Source organism: Ochotona princeps, chromosome X, assembly GCF_030435755.1.
Source record: "Ochotona princeps isolate mOchPri1 chromosome X, mOchPri1.hap1, whole genome shotgun sequence".
Classification (NCBI taxonomy): Eukaryota; Metazoa; Chordata; class Mammalia; order Lagomorpha; family Ochotonidae; genus Ochotona; species Ochotona princeps.
The window spans coordinates 70,620,814-70,643,179 of NC_080865.1; the positions used below are offsets into that span (position 1 = coordinate 70,620,814).

At 42.2% G+C, this 22,366-nt stretch overlaps 1 protein-coding gene across 1 annotated transcript in view; it reads right to left on the reverse strand.

Moving 5' to 3' along the window:
* MORC4 (MORC family CW-type zinc finger 4) overlaps positions 1–15,197 on the reverse strand; it is a 63,446-nt gene extending 48,249 nt beyond the window's left edge. Inside the window, exons 1-5 of the mRNA XM_058658794.1 lie at positions 14,844–15,197; positions 14,619–14,691; positions 8,699–8,831; positions 2,925–3,143; positions 2,029–2,175 (exon numbers count right to left, since the gene is read on the reverse strand). Coding sequence (XP_058514777.1) covers positions 2,029–2,175; positions 2,925–3,143; positions 8,699–8,831; positions 14,619–14,691; positions 14,844–14,945 — 674 coding nt within the window. The 5' untranslated portion in view covers positions 14,946–15,197. The remainder of the gene's footprint in view (positions 1–2,028; positions 2,176–2,924; positions 3,144–8,698; positions 8,832–14,618; positions 14,692–14,843) is intronic.
* Positions 15,198–22,366: the final 7,169 nt, after the last annotated feature.

The window sequence follows — 22,366 nt, forward strand, 5'->3', positions numbered from 1 at the left end:
AGTCCTGGCTGCTCCATTTCAAATCCAGCTACCTGCCATCATGCCTAGCAAGGCAATCGAGGATTGCCAGAGTACTTGGGCTACCAGATGGATTTTCTGGCTCCTGGTTTCAGCATAACCCAGCACTAGTTGGTGTAGCCACGCAGGGAGTGAACCAGCAAATAAAAGCTCTCTCTCTCTTTCTCTCTCTCACACACTCTCTCTCCCCTTTTCTGTTAACTCTATCAAAAAAACAAATTTGGTTTTTTTTAAAGAATAGTATGTATTTACTATGCTTCTAAATATCATTTATGTACTTATCACTTAAATACAATAGTGCCAATATTCCTTTCACAAGGACATCTCTTCCCTTAATCTTTCTCAATCACTTAGCTTTGGTTCATTCCAAGATCCTGCAATATATCACTAATCACTGCCATGGAGAAAAAAAAAAACACATAAGATTCACTTTTGTTCCTAGAAAAAAAAAATCAAACAGATGATATGTCATGAAGAAAATCCGCAAATCAGAACAACAGTTTCTGACATTTGTTCTGTGGAACAACAGCCCTTCAAGATACTCTTAAACAATACATAGGTAGGTGTGTGTGTGTGTGTATCATATAAAATTAAGAAAAATTTGTAGCCCTCAGAGTCACCTCAAGATCTTCTAGTGATTGCTCCTTCAACCTGCAGAGGTCAAACTCACAGCTGCTGTATTGAAGATCTCTCCTTTTATAGAACTGGACCAAAGTCATTGTGGCATGTAGTCTGTGTGAAGCCCACGAAACTCACCATCTATTCTGGACTTTTAGGATAAGCTAGATCCACACTACCTCACTCTTACCACAATGCATACAGTTACAGGACCTCCCTCTTTCTCTCCTTCCACATCCAAGGAAAAGAGGCCTGGATATTACTTTTTAAAATTGGGAAAGGTTGCTTTTTAAAATATATTTGTGTATATAAAGGCACATTGCCATCTGAAATCCCCTAAGAAGCTCCTGAGTAAAGCAATGTGGTCAGCTTTGTTTAAGCAGCTTTTCTCAAACTTACTTGACTATGTAATCATTTATTTATAGCACATTTAGGACCATATAACTGAGAAATCACAAACACAGTAAAAACATGTATGTGTATAAAACTCAATGTGTATAAAGCACTAGAAATGCCTCATATGTAATACAAATTAAAATATTTAATGTTTTCCTAGTAGGGCACAGGGAAAAACTGTTTAAATTATGAATGTTTAAGCTTGTCTTATTGTTTTCTTTTTATTTGTAAGTATGCATATAAACTAGCATTGTTTTTTATTTAAGATTCATCCTGGTAAGAAATGAGACAAAATACTTGACCTAAGGAGAAAAGGAAGAATAAATATATAAATAAGCAAACATACCAGTAACACTTTCAGTTCAAAATAAAGGTTTTAGGTTTTCATGTTTAGAATTTAACAGACTTTTAAATGTATTCCATCTGACAAGTCAAGATTAAACAAATGATAGATCACAGAGTATTGCTTTATTAGTTCTAAAGACATGATCTTAAACTAACCTCATTATAGTTAAAGTGCATCCGCTTCAAAGATTTCTCTACTTCTAATAGTCACTCAAAAAACCCTAATACAGAAGTCTTTACTTTTTGATGATGGTGGTTGTGCTTTGTTATTCTCATTTCTTTTCTCTCATACTTCATTTCCACTATCAAATATGTAAAACAACTATCATTCACCAACCTCGAAACAATGCCCATGAATGTGAAATACATATTTAGAAAGGATTCTGTGGTTCCTGGACAACGATAAACTTTCTTGTTTATTTATGGCAATAGCTTCAGGATATGCATGTCTTCACCTTGAACATTTCACAACAAGAACTACTTGGTCGAAACAGACCTCCGGTTCTAGCAGAAAGTTACAGAGAAGTATGTAAGGAGATAGGCATTTGTGTTAAAAATGTATCTACTCTTCTTCCTCCGAAAGATCTATGAAAATGTGATTCATCACATCACCTTTGCTCATTAAAATACATCACCTCTGGAATACAATACCTGCGCATGTTCCAAATGAGAACACGAGTGCCTTTTTTGCCTGGGATTGCATCAAACTGGGCCAGCAAGTCCTTTTCACTGTTGAAAATCGAATAGTTCAAGATGGCTTCTAAACTGGGCAAGGAATCCTCAGTAATAATCATTCTTTGTAAAACCAAACACAGTCAAAGAAAATTAATATCTTAAGAGGATGCTATCAAAATGGAAGACCTGCCTTTTGAGTTGCATGTTTAGGCAAAAATATGGACATAAAGCACAGGCATTACTGCTACAAAAGAATGGAAGGAAATGAGTAAAAGTGATAAAGACATACCCAAATCAGATATTTTTACAGATTATAGTTTCAAAGGTATTATAACAACAAAGGCAGTCACAGTCTGATATTCACGCAAAAGATCAAAGTTTAAACCTTTAAACTCTTGGGAAGCAATGACTCAAACTTTACTGCTATAATTGCCCCATCAAGTAACTTTGGTGTCTCACAGAAATCACAGCTGGTCCAGATACAAAGAAATGAGATATTATGCTTTGACATAAGTTGATAAATATGGTGATTTTTAGGAAGATGAAAACAAATGTAGCTATCCTAAAAAGGGGGTGGGAGAAACAGGGGTGCCCTGGGAAATTTACGAGTTAAACACATATTGAACAATAAAAAGTTCAATATAGAAAATGCATTTCTAAGTTTTTGTCAAAGATCTATTCACTTTGTAAGTATTTAATAGAGGGAATTTTCAGTCGATTTGAACACATCTGAATACGTCTTTAAAAATTATGACATATTCAAAATACGAAATACCAAATGATAGCTGAATTTGCTCTGAAGTAAGCAGTCCCCTTCAAAGCATTTAAACGAGACTCATTTTAAGCAACATTCTCCACATTCAGAAAGGATATTGTTTTGCTGGTTGAATGGAACAATTGGTACAATAACTGCCTGGGCCTGGACCCGTTCCAGATAGGTCTGTGAGAGCAGTCCGACAGTGAGAGTAATTCCATTCTTGCTGAAGACGAGAACATCCTTTCCTAGCCGCATGGAACCTGACTTGAAACCATTACCAAAGACCCCGATGGGACGCTGGCTCTTCTTTATTACTTTATCTGTAAAGCCGAAGCTGTAATTGCACAAGAAAAAAAAAATAAATTAGAAAGGTAAAAAGCAATCTAAGATAGGTAGGTGACAGGCAGAATGTTTGGGCTTACAGATAAAGAACGCTGGTAAAGGTCCTCTTTTTTGTTTCCTTTTGGTATTTCTGGTCAGAAACTACTAAGGTAAAAACATGAAATTATTGTAGGGTAATGGGTCAGACTTTCCTGTATGGTTTGTGTGTACTTATACAGTAGTCTCATGACATTGAAGTTACATTTGGGTAAATATAAGGAAGGCCCCCTTTCACTAGGCAACAGAACTAGAGAAAGCCTTGGCCAGTTGCCATTCTCATCTAGAATAAATGGCTCTGGTTTCTAGAAATAATCTTAGTATAAAATGAAAAGGGTAGTTACCTAGAGAGGGTAGCCAAAGTATCAGACAGTAGGACTTGCCAGGCTAATAGGTGAGGCATCTCCTCATCTGGAAATATGAACATCAGATATCATGTATCTTGACGATTTCAACTCTCCACCCAAAAGATGACCCTTCCAATTCTTACCCTCTGCCCCATCTGCCGGGACAGTTCACTGAAATGTGGCCAAGAGATAAAAATAGGTAGTTCTGCCTCTGAAGAGCAGCAAACAGCTGCAGTATACAGTCTCTCTTGTTCTATTAAGGGCGTTTCACCAAAGTCACCTCAACAAACTCTGTAGCTCCTTAGGAGCACATTAATCTGAGAATCAGAACTTTCCCCTTTCTTACATTTCCCATAGAAATACAAACCAAACTAAGAGAACCTAATAAAAATTTAAGGTAAGAAATCTAGAAAATGATCATCTTCCATCTTCCCTCACCACAAATAAAACCAGTTGTAGGGACTGTCTCTCTTCAGAGTGACTAATTTTACAAGTTTGTACACTATTATTCATTCAATAAATATTTATCAAGCAGCTGCTATGCGACATGCACGGTGCTAAACATTGGGAGATATAAAGTGCTAACAAAAAGAGACCAAATTCTCACACACTTGGTTAACAAGCTACGAAAGGATTTCATATACTACAAATTCGATGCTTTTCCAACATCAATAACAAAAGGCTATATGCCACTACCAAGCATCACGGCCTTGGCTCTCACTGTCTTGAACAGAGAGGATTACTTCTGTTTCCACTTCTGAAAGGTTGTGATTTTGTGCTTAGCTCATAAGAAAGGGAATTGCCTTTTGATTTTTCTATCTCAGTATTATACAATAATACCAATTATATCCTTCTAGTTTTCTTTACAGGAGCTTTGTTCAGTCTGCAAATAAATCTAACAACAGAGAAAGGAAATTTCAAGGGCAGTAGACCTTTGAAAAAAACTAAAAGAACATTGAGTTCTTGTGCTGTCATTGAGTGTTATAGATTGGTAAGATTCAAGATTCAGGCATTTCCATTCTTCTTGTGTAAGAACTGGTTGAAAAACATTGGAATATTATTTAACACTTAAATTCTATATCACGTGTAAAAGATATTCATTATAAAGTAGTATTCAAATTTTAATTTTTAAAGATTTATTTACTTTTATTGGAAAGTCAGATATACAGAGAGGAAGAGAGACAGAGAGAAAGGTCTTCTGTCCACTGATTCACTCCCCAAGTGGCTGCAATGCCTGGAGCTGAGCCGATCTGAAGCCAGGAGGCAGGAGCACTTCTGGGTCTCCCACGCAGGTGCAGGGTCCCAAGGCTTTGGGCCATTCGACTACTTTCCCAGGCCACAAGCAGGGAGCTGGATGGGAAGTGGGGCTGCTGGGACATGAACTGACACCCATATGGGATCCCAGCACGTGCAAGGTGAGGACTTTAGCCACTATGCTACTGTGCTGGGCCCTCAAAATTTAATTTTAAACTAACTCTACAAGTTATTCTGAGAATTGTCATGTGCTGATTTAATTCAAAACTCAGGACCGTTCTTAATCTTACCCACGCTGCAAAATAAATTCATTTAGTCAAATTACATGTAAATTTTCTCTAAAGCCACAAACACTTCAATTAGATAGTCAAGAAAAAGTTATGAAAACAAGAATAATATACTACCTCCTTAATTCCTGGGCCCCTTTTGTCAAATATCACTTCCGTTTTCTTTTCTAAGACTATAAAGCATCATTGTGTTACTGAGTTGGGGGAGACCAAACAATTACAAAAAGTTGAAAAGACTAGTGGTGGGGCAAGGGCAGAACCAGGATAAAAAGGAATCAAAATAATGAGAAGCTGGAAGCTATGGATATTTTTCAGTTACATTTTACTTAACTCTTCCCATGTGCTCTTTTTTCCCCACCAAGTTCCTATGTTAGATACTCTATTTAATTGTAAATTTGCAAAATGAATGCTAGATACCATCAAACACTACCTAATATAAAAGCCCTTAGCACATAATACAATTACAAGTAGGAATTTAATATAGTTTGATAACAGCTCAATAATTTTCCACAGAGCCATCTTGGCTTAGATAGGTGCTCTCTCTTTGCTAAGGCAGTTGTGTTCTATTCTGTCATGTAAGAGATGGTGTGTTTACACATCTAGGGGGCTTGGATACCAGCTCTTCGAGCAGAATGCAAGAACAAAACAGCATGCTCATTAGAACCTTAAAATGTCAAAAATCTAGAATCCGGAGAGGAGAATTAATTTGAACTCTGATTCAATCAAACCAGTTTTATCAAAATCCCATGGACATTCAAGGGTACTTCAGATAGTTTGTGGAAAATTAAAATATAAATTTATTGTGACATAAAAATATTTCAAACACAGGCATAACTTTTTCATAATATACATTCCATTAACTTTTTGAGGCCTTTTTATACACGATAAACACTGTTGTTACCTACATATATTGGTGATGTAATACATCATATAAAGGAATCAAAGACTGTTAAGCATACTGTTATTATCTGGCTGTAGAACAGGTGTAGGGAACATCTGACCCAAGGGCCATACAAGGCCAATGAAATCATTTGGTCTGGACTTGCCAAGGTCAGCCTGTGCAACGGGACTTAAATTCAATCAATCTATATATCAGGTGCATTCTTAAGCTGAAAATTTCGTATTGACTAAAAATGATGTTATGAATACTGCAATGGCAGTATGAAAGTTCCCCACCCCTACCACAGAACAACAGACTTACTAGGAAATGCACCTCTGAGCAGGAGTAATGAATGACTTCAGTCTGTTGCTCTGAATTTGTTTTAATCCCTGACCTTTGAAAGTTTTCCACCTGCTTAAAAAGACAGCTGAATATATAACCCAGTATTCACATACTACCATCAGCAGCTGAACAGAACTGTGGACTTTAAAGGAATTTAACAATATGCCTTTTTTTAAAATTTGATCTTCATTTGAATCAATGTTTATGGAAGTAACCGTTGCTGCAGTTACACAACTATTTTATCAACCTGAGAAAAAGAGGAGTAGCATAAAGTACCGCAAAATGTGAATACGGTAACAATGAATGTTATAAGTCAGGTCAAACAGCATCTTGTGAGCTTAATACTTTTGCATAATCACTCCCATTTTTCAAACTATAAAAGTAATGTGTCTTTAAACAGAAAACATACTGAAAAATAACTGTCAAAGCTACCTCTAAATTCAATTATGCAGAGTACAGCAAGTAGAACCCTAAGTTAGTATCAAACTAAACTATGTTGTGTAAATAAATGGGATCTTTTGCCTGTTTCAAATTTGTTGAAGATCCAATCATAAAATTGTAAATATAGTACATTAATAACACATTCATTAAAACTTCAACTAAAATTAATTTTTAAACAAGGATTCAGCTCAAATTAGTTAATATTTGGCATCACAGAGGAAAAATCTATAGTTTAAGAAATTTCTGCCTGTTTAGCTTTGTGGGGAACACAATTTTGAATAGATGATACTCATCCTTCACATTGCCATTTACATGTCATTCCCAAAACTAGATTAGCTCCTTCTGTTATATGCTCTCAAAGAAACTGTATTTTTCCATTATGGCATTTATCCCTCGGTAGGACAGCCTGTTGAGTTACATTGTTAGTCAACTGATATCTTAATCACTGAACTGTCAGTCCTTTAAGAACGAGTGTCATGGCTGTCCGGTTCATCATTTCATTTCAGATGCCTTGCACATAGGTGCTCATTAGGAATTTGTTGAATGAATAAAAGAATTAATCTAGAACAAAAATGACTGCAATTATTTTGAAATCGTGCTCCTCCTCCCTCTTATAACTAGAACCTGCTTTCATGGATACAGTTCTACAAACAAAAATGGAAGAATATCAGATTTTCTGGGCTCACTATTTGATTCCCCTGTCACTGGGATAAGGTGGATATGAGAAGACGAAGGATTTTGGGTGTAAGGGCAGGGGACTAGCACATACAGAATTGTACACTTAAATATTTTGATCCCATGTCATCTATAGCCTCAGGAGATAAAAACTGCTGATGCTATAAGTTATGGAAAGCGACAGCTCTCTAACTTTACCAACATACGTGATCATACTCTTGTCTCACTTATAAAGGCTTTTCCTAAACATTCACGTAATCAGAAGGGTATGAAACACAAGGAATACAGACTCTGAAAATGAGACATAACCACTTTCTTTGCCTAAACCTCACTTTGTTTATTGGACTAATCCAAGAGACTTCTTATGAGCAGGGACAACTACAACCACCTGCAACTGCCTACCATTTTTAGAATTCCGAGCCTCCCCCACAGCTCCCTGCCACTGTTACTAGTATTTCTCACACTCTAGTTCAGGAAGCCACAGGAAGGGAAATCAACAGCATCACCGAAGAAGGAAGAGAGAAGGAAGGAGTGGAGGAAACACTCATTTTCCACTGAATGATATGTGAAGATAATGAAATACAGACATAAGAGTCTCGACTTATAAAGTAATTAAGGGAACTGAAGAATGGCAACAGAAAACTAGCACCAGCTTCACAGTCAGCAAAGAGAATTACCTAGCCTGGCAACTTGAATCACATGTGTGAATGCCTTCTATCTCGCTTTCACGGGGTTTGAATAAGCAAACGCAAGCATCTTCATGTTTCTAATTCAAAATTGCCCCAACTGCAATGGTCGATGCAGTTGAATCTGATAAGGAGCTGTGTTAGCTGTAAACTGGAAGTCTCAGACAAAGGAAGTTTTCCAGGTCTTCACATTTGCAGTTCTTTTTTCCAGGAACTTTCCTTCCTTGTTTCCTGCACTTCTATTTCATTAAATTCTACTCTCCCGTAGATGTCCGCTTAATCAATATTCCATCTTGGGGCATCTGCCTAACCTATATGGTCAGTTTGGATTCCCTGCTGACTCATCCCAACACATCCTATGCTTTCCTATCATTACCTTGATCATATTTTCTTATAATTATTTGCATAACTCTCTGCATAGTCAGCCTAGACTGTCAGCTCTGTGAGGACAGAAGCAGCAGCTGTAGCAGAACCAGTGCCCTGGCACCCAAGAGGCACTTGAATACTATGTTGAAAGACTAAGGGACAGAACAATACAACATCTTGAATGTATTTCATAAAATCAAAATGAGATAAAGAGAATGAAAACATTTTTTTACCTCAGCATTCGGTGCAGTCTAAGAGGTGTCATGCCACATCCATCATCAGTAAAGGTTAAACAAGGTTTATCCTTGACCTCCTCAACATCTATAAACACCGTCCTGGCCGATACATCTGGGTCTACAGCATTATCTGCAAAAGGTAGAAATCTGTGATATTAGATCCCACTTTCCAACATTTGACCAAAATCTTTCACCCAGTGTCCCAAGACATGGAAACTGTCTTTTATTCCCCTCACGGGTATGTTCCAGATGGGGAGCAGGGAATATTAACAGTCATGTATTTACTGAGATACAAAGGACAACATGCATGATGGCAGATGTGGTTATGAAGCAGATTTCTAAATTTCATATAATCCCCTTTCCTTTCAGGATCTATGTGAGGGGTCACTATTCCTAGATACAAAGCATTTTGCTCCCACTTTGTCACTTTTTATCTGTTAAGCAACTTCATTGTGAACACATACAGTAAATGGCAGCTCCAAAGAAAGGCAAAAGCAGTGTTTTTGGTAAAAAGATTCATAGGGCCCTCACTGTGACAAGCTGCGTCCTGAGATGCCGGTATTGCATATGGGCACCCATTCAAGACCCAGCTGTTCCAACTTACACTCCTTTAGCTGCCAGCTAACGAACTGGGAAGAGCAGTAAAAGACTGTCTAAGTGCTTTGGCCTCTGTAGCCCTAAGGGAGACGCACAAGAGGCTCCTGGCTGCTGGTTTCAGCCTGCACCAGCCCCAGCCATTAATTCATTCTGTGGAATGAACCAGCAGATTAAAGATTCATATTCTGTCTCTCTCCTCCTCCCTCTTTCGTCCCCCTCCCTCTTTCTGTAATTCTGCCTTTCAAATAAAAAGTAAATCCCTAAAAAGTTCATGTTACACACATTACAATTTAAGACTTTTTCTTTACATCACTTCCCTTTAATTAACAAAGATATCATCACCATACCTGTTGACCGCGCAAGAGACAGCGAAAGAGTTGGATGTTAAATATCAAAACATTCAACTACCTACCTAAATCCCAGTGATGGTAGTTAGCATGCTTACAGAGGAATACTTCTGATTAATGTGAAATAATAATCTTAAAGATGAAGCTGTCTTCCCCTCAAGAAATGTAGACCATAGAATTAAAGTTTAAAAATATGAAAAGTTTACATGACTCCTCCTGAGTTACACCTATACAATATGTTAATTATTTACGACACCAAAGTTGGGACTGGCCTGTAGTGCAGCAAGTTGGACTATCACTTGTGATACTGGAATCCCATATCAGAGCACTGGATGGAGTCCTGGCTGCTCCACTTCCAATCAAGCTCCTTGCTGATGTGCCTGGGAAAGCAGCAGGAGATTGACTCAGGTACTTGGATCCCTATACCCACATAGGAGATCTGAATGGAGTGCCTGGTTCCTGATCTCAGTCTGGCCCAGCACTGTTGTAACCATTTGGGAAACAGACCAGTGGGTTTAAGACGTTTTTCCTCTCTCTGTCACTCATGCCTTACAACTCAATCAATCATATTTAAAAATACTCCAAAATCGTAAGTATAGCTACTTTCCTAACAACAGCAACACAAACTGACAAATAGGTTTCATAATTATTCCTGTCTTTACTGGCTCTTTAAGCAAGAGATTTCAGCTTCTACCTCCCTCCCTTTCTATGGCATCTTAAATTGCATCACTGATTCTATATGGCTGAGATGAATTTTCCACTGGGAATTTCCTTTACAATCAAGAGAAACATTACACATGCTGCCATCCATTTTACCATTAACAGTATCAGTTAAATCACATGGATGTGTGGAATGCCCATCAAATCAAACAAGATGGACTAATTTTTAAGAGCCACAATAGAATTGCCAAAGTCACTGACATAACTGTGACTGACTGTAACCTGCAAGTCTTAGCAGCAGTATGGCTTCACATATAGCCCCAAAAGCCAGGTTAAGAAACCTTACACAGTCTATCTTTAATGACCCACTGAGGCCTAAGCCCCCATACATGGTAGTGAGATACGTGGGCTAACTTTTGGCGTGAGTCACAAGTCTATACCACGCAGTGGTGGCTTTATCAGAAATACATGTCGTTACTTTGCAAGAGGCAACATTTCCCCTTGAATGATGGAAGGATTCAGCACTGTATAGCCACACACCTGTTTTCAGACACTTCACTTGGCAAGCAGACCCTGAGCTGTGTTAGCACTTCATAGTCATTCCTACTGATAGACAGCCAAAGCCACTGAGGACACAACACTTGTCTATCAACAGGACTTCATTTATACAACGACAACTTTGGACACAGAAGAATTTTTTTCCCAACGCTTCGTGACCATGGACAATTAAAAAACATATCAATTCCAGTTACACAGCTATACAACAGTATATTCAACAAATACGTGTGTAGGCCTCCTGAAAAATCACTTTTAACTCTTCCTCTTTATTGCAACTTTCACCCAAACTTTGATACATGAATTTTTTTAGACGAATACAATAAGCAAATTTAACAAAGGCACTTCAAGAGTTACAAGACACATTCCAGGAGCAGCTAGATATTTTATCTCCTTGGCTGGAAGTTCATGGAGTACCAAGGAGGAGGCACAGGGAGGCCAGGGTCAGGCAAAGAAGCAGGGAGATATCAGCTGGAGAGGCAGGGAGCATGGGGCTTGGCAGGCAGTGGCAAGCAGCACTTTGCACATACTATTAATTTTACATGGTTTTTTCACCTGGCCTCAACAAATGAAATTATAATAATAACGAAGTTGACCTCAACAATGAATTTACAATAAGGCACCAATCTGGTGACTATAGTCAATCCTACTTCTTGCTGCTTAACTCTCCCAAAAGTTGCTAGCATGTAACACGTGCTACCATATCCCAGGAAATCCATCCTCTCCCCTAGACCAGCTCAAGCTGCCTAGAAACATGTAGAACAACAAGAGAACCCTTACTCCTCTCCTCCCACCTCCCCCCTTAGATGAGAGTGGCACCTACACTACTAGCTTCTGGAGTTTTCATTCCCCGTAAACAGGGTGCACAATCCCATGTGCTACCAGATCCTGGCAAGTTTTATCTGTCCAAACCTGGACCACACCTATTCCTTCGAGGAAAGAGCCTCTCTAAATTCCTCTGACTCACCACTTAAACAAGAGCACAGGATTCCTGGGGGAATCTCTTTTACCCTCTACCTTGGTCTATCGTGCTGGTCCCCATGTGGCAAACCAAGTTAGAGGGTAAGATAGATTCCCAGCTCTTGTCTTTCTACACACCATTGTGACTGAAGCCTCATAACTCAACAGAACCTAGAGGGCAACTGAGAAATTACTCCGTAACAGCCTCTCAAGAACTACTAGAGGGTGAATGAGATATGGCTTTCAGGTAGTGTGTGTGTGTGTGTGTGTGTGTGTGTGTGTGTGTACAAGTGCACGCACGTGTGTGTGTCAACATTTGAATGACCACAAGTTTGAAATGTAAAAGGTTTTTTTTTTTGTTTGTTTGTTTTAATTCTTTCCTCTCTGCTGCCCTACACATCACCAGGTTCTTTCTTTCATGTGTTAGCTTTTCCTTCTGTCATTGTCTTAGTTTTACAGGGCTTATTTCTTCTCAACTGAGCTATTGTGATCAAACCAAACTAGCCTTTCTAATCCACATCTCTCTTCAATTCGCCTTACCCACAGCTGCAAGATTAATTCTCCTGAAGTTCTGACCATGACATTCCCTTGCTCAGAAAACTTCCCAATAATAAAGAGCCAAATATCACAGCTTCCTAGTCACATTCTGGTCCGAGTTCACCTTTCTAATTTCAGTTCCTATTGCTACTTGGAGTAAAAAAACACCAATATTTGAGCCCTGGATTTGCCACTTAATACATATATTGCTTTGGAAAAGTCACTTAAACTCTCTGAACCTCTGCTTCCTTACTTACAGGGTAGAAAAATAGTGTTCCCTCCAAATGTAAAGTGAAAAGGTATTTGTGAAAATTTGTAAACTCTTTGAAGACAGGTAGATTTTTCTTTTTAATTTGTGAAATCCATGTTCTGATTAAATTCAGTGTTCCTAAGGCCTGTGTGCCCCACTCATACCCACATGTCCCAATCCTTCAAGTCTCAGAGCTCACATGTCCCCTCTTCCAGAAAGGCTTCCCTCACCCTCCTCTTCCTGGTACACTTAAAGAGATCTTCCCCTTGAACTCCCACAGCATGCGGATGTATCTTTGTTGATCATTTTCCACTTGGTTGTTACAAAAAGCACGAACTTCTGTACATGTTGTATTTCCTCTACTGTAACAGTCAATCTATGTTGTATTCATTTTTGTACCTACCACTGTGGCCTGTGTGCAGTGGGCGCTTGATAAATATTTATCAAATGAATAATTCACAAGAAGATTAATGCAAAAATGTTGAAGAAAAATACAAAACGAAGGCTCTAGCTCACCAGTTAACACTTTGTTTACCCACCAACAGCTGTGACTGGCTTTAACATTTGTGTCTGTATATAAGGTCGCCTGTATGCGTGTATATGTGCAATATATAGAAATGGACTCACAACTCAAGACTGGAAATGTTATGCTTAGGCCTAGGATCTTCCTGTTAATCCTTGCAATGAAAATCATGCACAACTCAAAATTTCAAATTCACAACTCCTTTAATCACCTGTACAATATGCAGAGCACTGCACAGGTAAACGGGTTTGGTGAGGTCTAACTGCGCAGTCACAACACCTTTCTATTTCTCAGTACATTGTTAAACTTTTTTTTTTTTTTTGGTATTTTTTCCTAAGTTCTAAGCACATGAGTTTGGGCTTATTCTGCAGAGGTGCAGTGAAGGTATTAGTCCCTGTTTTCTGAGTTTCCAAAGTCACCAGTGTCACTTTCACCCTGCCCTTTCCTAATTACAGCATCTAGCACCAAAAGCATACAATATCGCCAAGCCATGGGCACTAAAGTGAAATGAATCCTCCAAGTTTTTCAGCACCTTCTAAGTAATTCTTTTGATTTTATCTCCTCCAGTTGCCCACCAACTTCTTCACCAGGATAGCTTTGATGGCGTGGTCCCAGTGCCTTCTTAAGCAGCACCTGGGACGCCTTTGGGGAACTTTGAAACCATTTTTAAGGTTTTGTTCTGTTCCACCTTGCCCCATGAATACTTTCCTTGGGTCCATTTCTGAAGCGTTTATAATGAGCTCTGCAGTTGGTTACATTCTGTATAGTGTTGCTTTTCTGCCTTGCTTTCCATACACACTACATAACGCATCGCTGCTAAAGCCAGTGTACCAGGCTTTGAGGGGTCAAGCGAAAATGCTTTAAAAGCCAAACACGGAGGGAGGGAGGGAGAGGTGAAGTCCTCTGTGTTCATTCCAGCGGTGTGAGGGCGCTCGTGGACCACAGAGCAGGCCCTTTGCAGTTGCAAGGAGCCAAATGCACTCGTGTCATCTCTTAAGAGATGTCCCATCATTCCTAGACTTTCTTGTCTTGAAAAGTTCAAGCACTGCGCTCTGTGGAACCTTCCCCATGTCTCTACCTGCTCCTCTACAACGGACGGACGCCTACCTAGGCGTCCCTTGCCACCCCTCTGGAGCCCAGCGGCCTCAGATATTTTAACACATCTCCTCCTGCCTGTAAACTAAGCTATCCTGCAGTGCCCGGAACATCCCGAGCCAGAAAGGAAAACACACACACACACACACACCCGGGAATCCTAACTCTTAAAATCCACCTAGCTTAGCTTGCATTGGTTTGGGTCTCTGCATCTCGTTCCCCGTTGAGAGCCCCGCTGCTCCGGGCGTCTGAGGGAGCTGGGGCGGGTCCCCAGGCTCCCACCCCAATGCCGGCCCACCCCGCGTGTGCTCGGCGCCTTCCTCTCGCGTTCACAGCACCACGCTGGCACCCCTGCCTCTGGCCACCGCGGGCGGCTTCACCCTCGCCACTCACCTAGCAGCTCTGCGATGGCACTGAAGGGTCGCGTGTGGCTGCTGGAGTTGCTCTGTAGGTAGCTGGGGCTCATCTGGGGGCGAGAGAAGGTCCCGTCCCACGTGAGGCCTCGGCCCGCCGGGCCCTCCCCACGCGCGCCCCGCAGCCCCGGGACCCCCGGAGGACGCGCGCGCCTTCGCCCTTCGGGGAACTACCCCCCTCCGCCACACACACACCCCTACTTACCGTGCTCAGGCGGATCCCCAAGGCCTGCGGGGCGCTGCCCGGCCGAGCCAGGCCGCCGCCGGGAGCTCCAGGGCCCGCGGAGGCCCCTCGGGACAGGAGCATTTTTTTGGCCGCCACGATACTCGCTGGTTGCCGGCGGACTCCTCGCCGGGCCGTCCTGGAGCAGCGCTCACTCACTCCCGCTCGCAGCAAGCGGCTGCCGACTGGGACTGGCCCTCCCTCGCTCCCACCCGCAGCTGGCGGAGGCGGGGCGCGCTCCAGCCACCTGTCCCTGGCGGGAGGGGTGAGGCCGGCGGCGGCGAGCGGCGGCCCCGCCCTGTCAGCACCTCTCTCGACCTGAGCACTGGCCTGGGGCCGCCCCAGGGCCGTACAGAAATATGGCGACCTCCTGACAGCCGCTCCTTGATCCCCGCCCCTAATTAATTCTTGCCGTTTGCCATAGGCCAGGCCGCCGAGCGGGAAAGCGCGCGGGGTGGTGGTGGTGGGGGGAGTGCAAGGGGGTGGGGGGAGTGGGGGGCGTTGGGGCGGGCGCGTGGGGAGGGGCGGGAATGAGGCCAGAGGAGGGAGAGGGTGTATGGCATTTCTGAGTCCCGCTTAGGCTGCATGACTAACGGGGCAGGATAAGACAAGTCTTTCAAGTTCTGAAGACTACAGTTTTGCTATCTGAGGAGATAGCAGGCATACGCAATGGGAAAGGGTTCGGATTACGCGACCACATATGTATCTAGAAGCATCCAGAGCTTTCTGGAATGCAGTTGGCAAACTACCTACACTGCCTTGCAAGCCTGCTGGGAGCATGTTTATAGAAGAAGCAGATTCATTTGCATATCATACTGCCAAATAGGAAATTAAGTTATGGAGTAACCATGAAAGAAAACATTATTCAGTTCTTAAGCCCATGTGTTAGATGAGTATTTAATTGTTCATCTAACATCCTATGGTTCTACATGTGTGGAGTACAATGAGATATTTGCATACATGTATGCATTGTGTATTAGTAAAATCAAGGTCTTAGTATATCCATCATCTGCCTCCTGTGTTTATCATTTGCTTTTGATGAAAGCATTAAAGAAAGCAAAACAAAACAAAAAAATCACCTCTCTGGCTGTCACGACGTGGAAGTAGGCTAATCTTCCCTTTCAGGAGCCTGCATTCCACAGGGGCACCAGCAGTCTGACTGCTCCACTTCCCATCCAGCTCCCTGCTTGTGGCCTGGGAAAGCAGCAGACAATGGTGCAAATCCTTGGGCCCTGCACCCACTTGGAAGACCTGGAAGAAGCTGGAGGCTCCTGGCTTTGGCTCAGCTTAGCTCCAGCTGCAGTAGTTATTTGCGGAGTGAACCAGCAGATGCAAGCTCCCTCTCCTTTTCTCTGTAACTCTGCCATTCAAATAATAAAAAAAAAATCTTAAAAGCTCTCTTCCAGCTATTTGAAACATGAGGGTGCTGCAAAGAGTTTGTATAAAATGCAATTAAAAGGTCAGCTTGTCTTGGTGCAAAACAATGCAGTTTTTCATATTATGCAATTACCACAAACTTGTTGAAGATGCTTGGATTCATGAATGTCAAAAATGTTTTACATGAAAATAAACCTAGTTTGTATTCCACTTCCCACAAACTTCTAGAAGTACCCACATCTACAGTGTCTTATTAGATTATGATCACTCGCCTGTGCAATAGAACATCATTGGTACCTTCTCCCATCCTCCCCTTCCCTACTCCATCCCATCCCCATGCTTTGGTAAGCTCTATTTTACTCTCTACTTCTAGAAAATCAGTGTTTTCCAGATTCCAAAACATATGACGTGAGGTCATACGTTGTTTGGCTTTCTGTATCTTATTCATTATGTCATCCAAGTCTGTCTGCATCACAATGGATAGGATTTCATTCCCACTTAGGGCTGAACAGACCATTCATCTGTTGTTGGGTAGTTAGAGTGATTGCAAGTCTTGGTTTTTGCTTATAGTGTCACAATTAACATGGGAATACAGACATCCTTTGGCAGATTGATTTCATTTCCTTTGGCTATATCTGTAAGGAGTGTGATTACTGGATCATAAGGTAGTCTGTTTTTAATTTTTTGAGGTCCCTTCATTCTGTTTTCCATAAATGGTCATGCTCATTTTCAGTCCCATCAACAATGTATAAAGCTTTCTTTTTCTCCACAAGCACATCTATTTACGATCTTTTCTTTTCAGTGATACCTTTTCTAAAGTTAAGTGAGGAGGTGTCTCACTGTGATTTCAATCTATCAAATGGTTTTCTTAAAATACGCCTGTTAGCCTTTTGTTTAATCTTCTCCTAAGAAATGTTTATTAAAATCTTTTGCCTAGTTTTTTTAAGCTTATTTATTTGAAAGGCAAAGTTAGAGACTCTACTGGTTCATTCCCTAAATTTCCACAATGGCTAAAGATGAGTCAGGCCAAAGCCAGGAGCCTCAAATTCCATCTAGATCTCCCATGAGGGTTTCAGGGGCCCAAATGCTTGGGCCATCTGCTGCTGCTTATATGGGACACTGGTGTTGCAGGTGGCAGATTAACTCCCTGCATCAAAATGTCAGTTCCTTTTTTCTCACTTTTGAATGAAGTTGTTTTTTTGTTTTGTTTTTTGCTTTTTGTTTTTTTGTGGTTTCTTCTATATTCTGGACAATAACCTCCAGATGAATGTTTGTTGATGTACAAAAATGACTGTGAGACAAGAGGTTAAAACATGTTGCACAATTTGAAACTTTTTAATTAGAAAAGCAAGAGTAAATGCGTGCACATATATGTACATATATGTGATTACATACACACAAACATTTATGAAGAATCTTGGAAAAGTTCATAGCAAATGCATGTTGTGAAAAAAATGCTTGCACAGATTTCAATTTTTTTTCACCAAAATTAGTTACCTTTCAGTTTCATTTTTCCCGTGAACTTTTTGAAGCAACCTTATAACTACATTCGTAGAAACATTTAACAGCATGTCTTCCCTTTCTCTTTTAATAACACGAAGCGCTACCTCAGACACACGCTTGTACAGGTCATAAATTTCTGGTACATTAGTTCTACAGAATAAATTTCAAAAAGTCAGACTGCTGTATCTAATAGACTATACATGGTTTGATCTTAATAAATCCTGTAAGATGAAAGTGATTTTCCCTGCCAGTAACACTCAGTTATTTGCCATATTCATGACACTAGATGGCCCCAATGTTTTAATGCTTTGCCAGTCTTAAATATGAAGCAAACAAGCAAACAAACAAAAAACACAGTATCTCCTTATTGTTTTAAATTGCAGTACCCTGAGACTAACTGCCCTGGCCCTTGCCATTATTTTGGAAGTGAACTATCATCAGAGGGAATCTCTCTCTCTCTCTCTCTCTCTCTCTCTGTGTGTGTGTGTGTGTGTGTGTGTGTTTGTTGGGGGTTGGTTATGGTTTTGATGCATTCTTGGAGGTCACTTGTTCAGGTTCCCAGAAGGATATGATGGGGAGCCTGAGAGGTTTCAGGGTGGAAGGTCAGCCAGCAGTGCAGAAGGTTGAGCGTCAAAGGGCACAGGTTCCTGTCCTGACTTTTTCATGGAACCTGCCTGTGGTCTTGGGAGGTGTCACAGGCCGTGTTCCCAGGGAAGCACACTCAGGGCTTTGTGGGCAGGATATTTATTGCGGTGTGCTCTCTGGATCAATGCAGTTGGGGGCACGGGCCATGGAGGAAACAAGAACAGGCAGAGGAGGCAGCAGATGTGTGATGCAGCCGTAATCCCATGAGAGCTCTGAGGTGTCCTGACTTACCAAGGGGCCTCACAGCTCCCTGCGTGGAGCAGTCATTGGCTGCAAGAAGCTCCCTGGGACAGGCGTGTGGACTTAGACATGATGGCTGTTTGAGTCAAGGGCCATACAAAGGGGACTCAGCTCTGCACTCCTGGCTCTCAGCCCTCTGTAAGGCAGGGAAATGGATTCTAGAGGGAAGGTGTAGCCCTGCAGTGCCCACAGCATCCAATTCAGCCTCTTTCTGGGTCCCAGTGTATTCACCTGTAAGATAAGAGAGTAGGATGCGCTGGAGGCCTCCCTTTGAGCTCCAGGGTGATAGGGTTTCCCCAGCCACATCCTGAGCTCTACCACCCACTCCCACTTAAGCTACACCCAATGTAGCTATTCCTACTGCTGTGTCTTGCAACTCACCAAATTAAAGAACAAAATGGGGAGGGAGGAAGGGGAGGAGAGGGAGGAAATCCCTAGACCTATGAAACTGTGTCATATAAAATAATAACAAATTTTAAAAAGAACAAATACTTATGCAATGCTAAGCAGGCTGCTCAAGTTCTCTGAGGCCATTTCTTCATCTGAAAAACTAGATGTCTTTGGCTGTGAGAAGCAAACGAGAAAGCTTAATAAATGTTGTTTCTTTTTGCTCTTCATGTTGTTTAAACAGCTGAGTCTAAACAATAGCATCCATTGATTTTCACAATAAATACTGCATGTAATTTGTTCTTTCTTGCTAAACCTTAGCTTAAAAACACTCAAGTCCCTCAGAAGTTTTATTCTGGAGCCAAATAAGTTTACCATCTATATCCAGGCTGCGTCCTGTTCTGCACCCCTGTCACTGGACAGGGCTACTTTGCCTCAATCGTGAGAACACAGAAGCCTTTTCATTTCCCTTGCCAAGAAGAGACATCAGCCAGCATTACCTGGGAACTTGTTTAAAATGCACCTGCTCATAGCCCCCACCCACCTCAAGGCCAGCCCGTGGTCATGTGTACACACGTCAGAGGAAGGCCTGGCAAAATGTGTGTGTCCCAGGCCATTCTGATGTCTGTGCAGGTTTGAGAACCATTCCTGGTCTTGGTGTCTGGGCTCACTGAGAGCACACACTCTTGAGTTTATCCTTGCCTCAGCACCCTTCGCCACCTTCTTCTCACTCAAGAAGGTAGACAACACCAGAGAGATGGAGCCTTTGCCAGGAGGTCTTGGCTGTAACCTGTGCTTCTAGGCACTGCAGGAGCAGCTGCCCAGGGGCCAACCTCGTGGACCTAGAGCCTTCTCTGGGTCACATGGGGCAGTCCATGGCTCTACGGAAGTCTAGTCAGAACCACAGACTCCTGATCTTCAAGTCCACTTGGCAGAATCTCTGAAGCAGTGATTCTCAAAGTGTGGTCCTCAGACTAACTGTCAGAGCCACCTGGACACATGAGAAACACAAGTTCTCAGGCCCCAGCCCAAACACATTCTGTTCTGATTCTGATACTGATACTGACACAAATTCCACAGCCACTGGCCTAGACTTTGCAAATAAGTTTAGCTTCATTTGCTTCTTTAACACCTCCCCACCCCTTTCCTCAGGCTCTGTTCTGCTAGCTACAGACAGGCTAGAAAGGAAGGCAGCAGCACACTGAAGGAAAGCATGGGTAGCTCCATGTTTCCTAATTAGACAGGACTCTTTCCACCTTACTGTCTGAATTTCTCTCTCCTTCCCGGAGATTGTGAACAGGGCCTGTGGCCGGCCTAGCTTGAGTTGCACTTAATATGTATTTCTCCAATGGCTTGTTGCTGCTGATAAAAGCTTTGGCACACAGAACATGGGGGATATAATATAAATAAGCTCTATAAACAGGGATTTAAACCAGCTTCATTGCAGGACTGGATGGTATGTTTTGCAGCTCTGGTTTCAGTTCCAGTTATGAAGCCTCAGAAGACAAACAGATCCCAGAAAATCAATGCAGAAACTAAAGGGCAGAGGTGGGGGAGGCAGTCTAGGGTGGCAGACCAATTAGAGATCTAAACAGATCTAGAGAGCAGAAGCAGGCCATTTCACAGAGAAGGCAATGGGGGGCCCTGCTCTTGGGTGTGATTAAGTTGTGGAGCCATCTCTAGGGAAGAGGAGGCAGGGGCTCAGCTGAGCTGGGTGGGGCACACCAAGGGGCGGTGTATGAAAAGGCCAGGCAGGCATATCAGGGCGGAAGGGACAAGGGGCTCAGGTCTAAGGGCCAGGGCTGCAGGCTGATAAAGGACTTCCTTCCTGCCAGAGTGGTGGCTGAGCAGTGGTGTGCCCAGGAGACAGAGGCAAAGTCCCCCTGAGGGCCCCTATCCTGTGCCTCTGCCATTCCAAGGGAGATGCCCCAGGCAGAGGGGGAAATAAGCCTTCTCTGTCTCCCTCCTAGGCGCCCCCTCATCCCAGCCTGGCATGGATGGGGTTCCCTCCCCTTACCCAGATGACAGGAAACTCCCACTAACAGAAGAGAGGCTGAGCACCAGGGCTCCTGGTCCCTTTCTTCCAGCTCAGTAACCAAGCCCAAGCCCAAGACCTCCATGAAGACAGTCCCTCTCCTATTGTGTGTTGTTTTCCACTACTCTCATGGCTGAGACCAGGAGCCAGGACCTCCATCCTGTTCTCTCCCATGGGTCACATGGGCCTAAGTACTTGAACTTTAACTGGCGCATTTCAGTTGGAATTCCCATTCTGTGTGATCTTACTAGGGGCCCTAGTGGCCTTGCCCTGGGATTCAGTACTTGCCTCAGTACACAGTGTGTGTGTTCATTGTTTTCTCTTTTTTCACTGTGATCACTCTCGGCAGTCTCCTCTCAGATTCCACCTGACCCAGAGCTGCAAAGCATGTTCAGGAGGAAGGAGAAAGGAACATCTGTGATGGTGTGTTTGTGGGTGTGCAGGCCAGATTGGGCTGCAGTGTGATGCTAGCTTCCTGGTAGCTAACTTCCTCTAAGAGACCTTCCTCTTGGTACCAGCTGGCCACAGGTGTTTGGCTTCAGTAGTGGGTGATACAGATGTGTTCTGAGGGTAGGTGATATTTAAAGAGAAGATGGCACTTGTTTTACTTGTGAATAAAGGACAAATGAGTGGTTTGCCAGCTCACCTAGGAAGGGCCTGCTCCAAGTGTTTGTGTTTGGGAGAAGGCCCTCTCATGAGATAAGACATGTTGTATGCGCACATTTATGATGTGTGCATTTCATTGTTTGCAATTGTTACCTAAAGCAAGCATTGATCTGTAAAGACGTGCATGCTGAAGTGTTTCAAAGGAAATGTCCTGGTGTTTGCAACTGACTTTGAAATGCATCCAAAAATCAGATAGGGATAAATGGATAAATAAGTTACAGCAAATATAATAAAATATGAATCTTATTTTGATTCGTTTTGTTGATAGTACCTTCTTTTAAAAAAGTTTTATTTATATTGGAAAGGCAGAGTTACAGAGAGAGAGGGAGAGAGAGAGAGAGAATCTTCCATCCACTGGTTTACCCCCTAAATGGCCACAATGGCTTGAGGTGGGTCGGTCTGAAGCCAGAGTCAGGGTCTCTCACATCAGTGTAGGGGCCTAAGAACCTTTGCTAGCCTTTGCTGCTTTCCCAGCCAATAAGCAGGGAGTTGGATAAAAAATGGAGCAGCCATGACATGAACTAGTACCTATATGGAATGTCGGCCCTACAGATGGAAGCCTAGCCTACTATGCCACAGCTCCTGCCCTGATGGTACCTTAAATGTGTATTTGTTTTAATGTACTAAAACGTCAGAACACACACACATACAC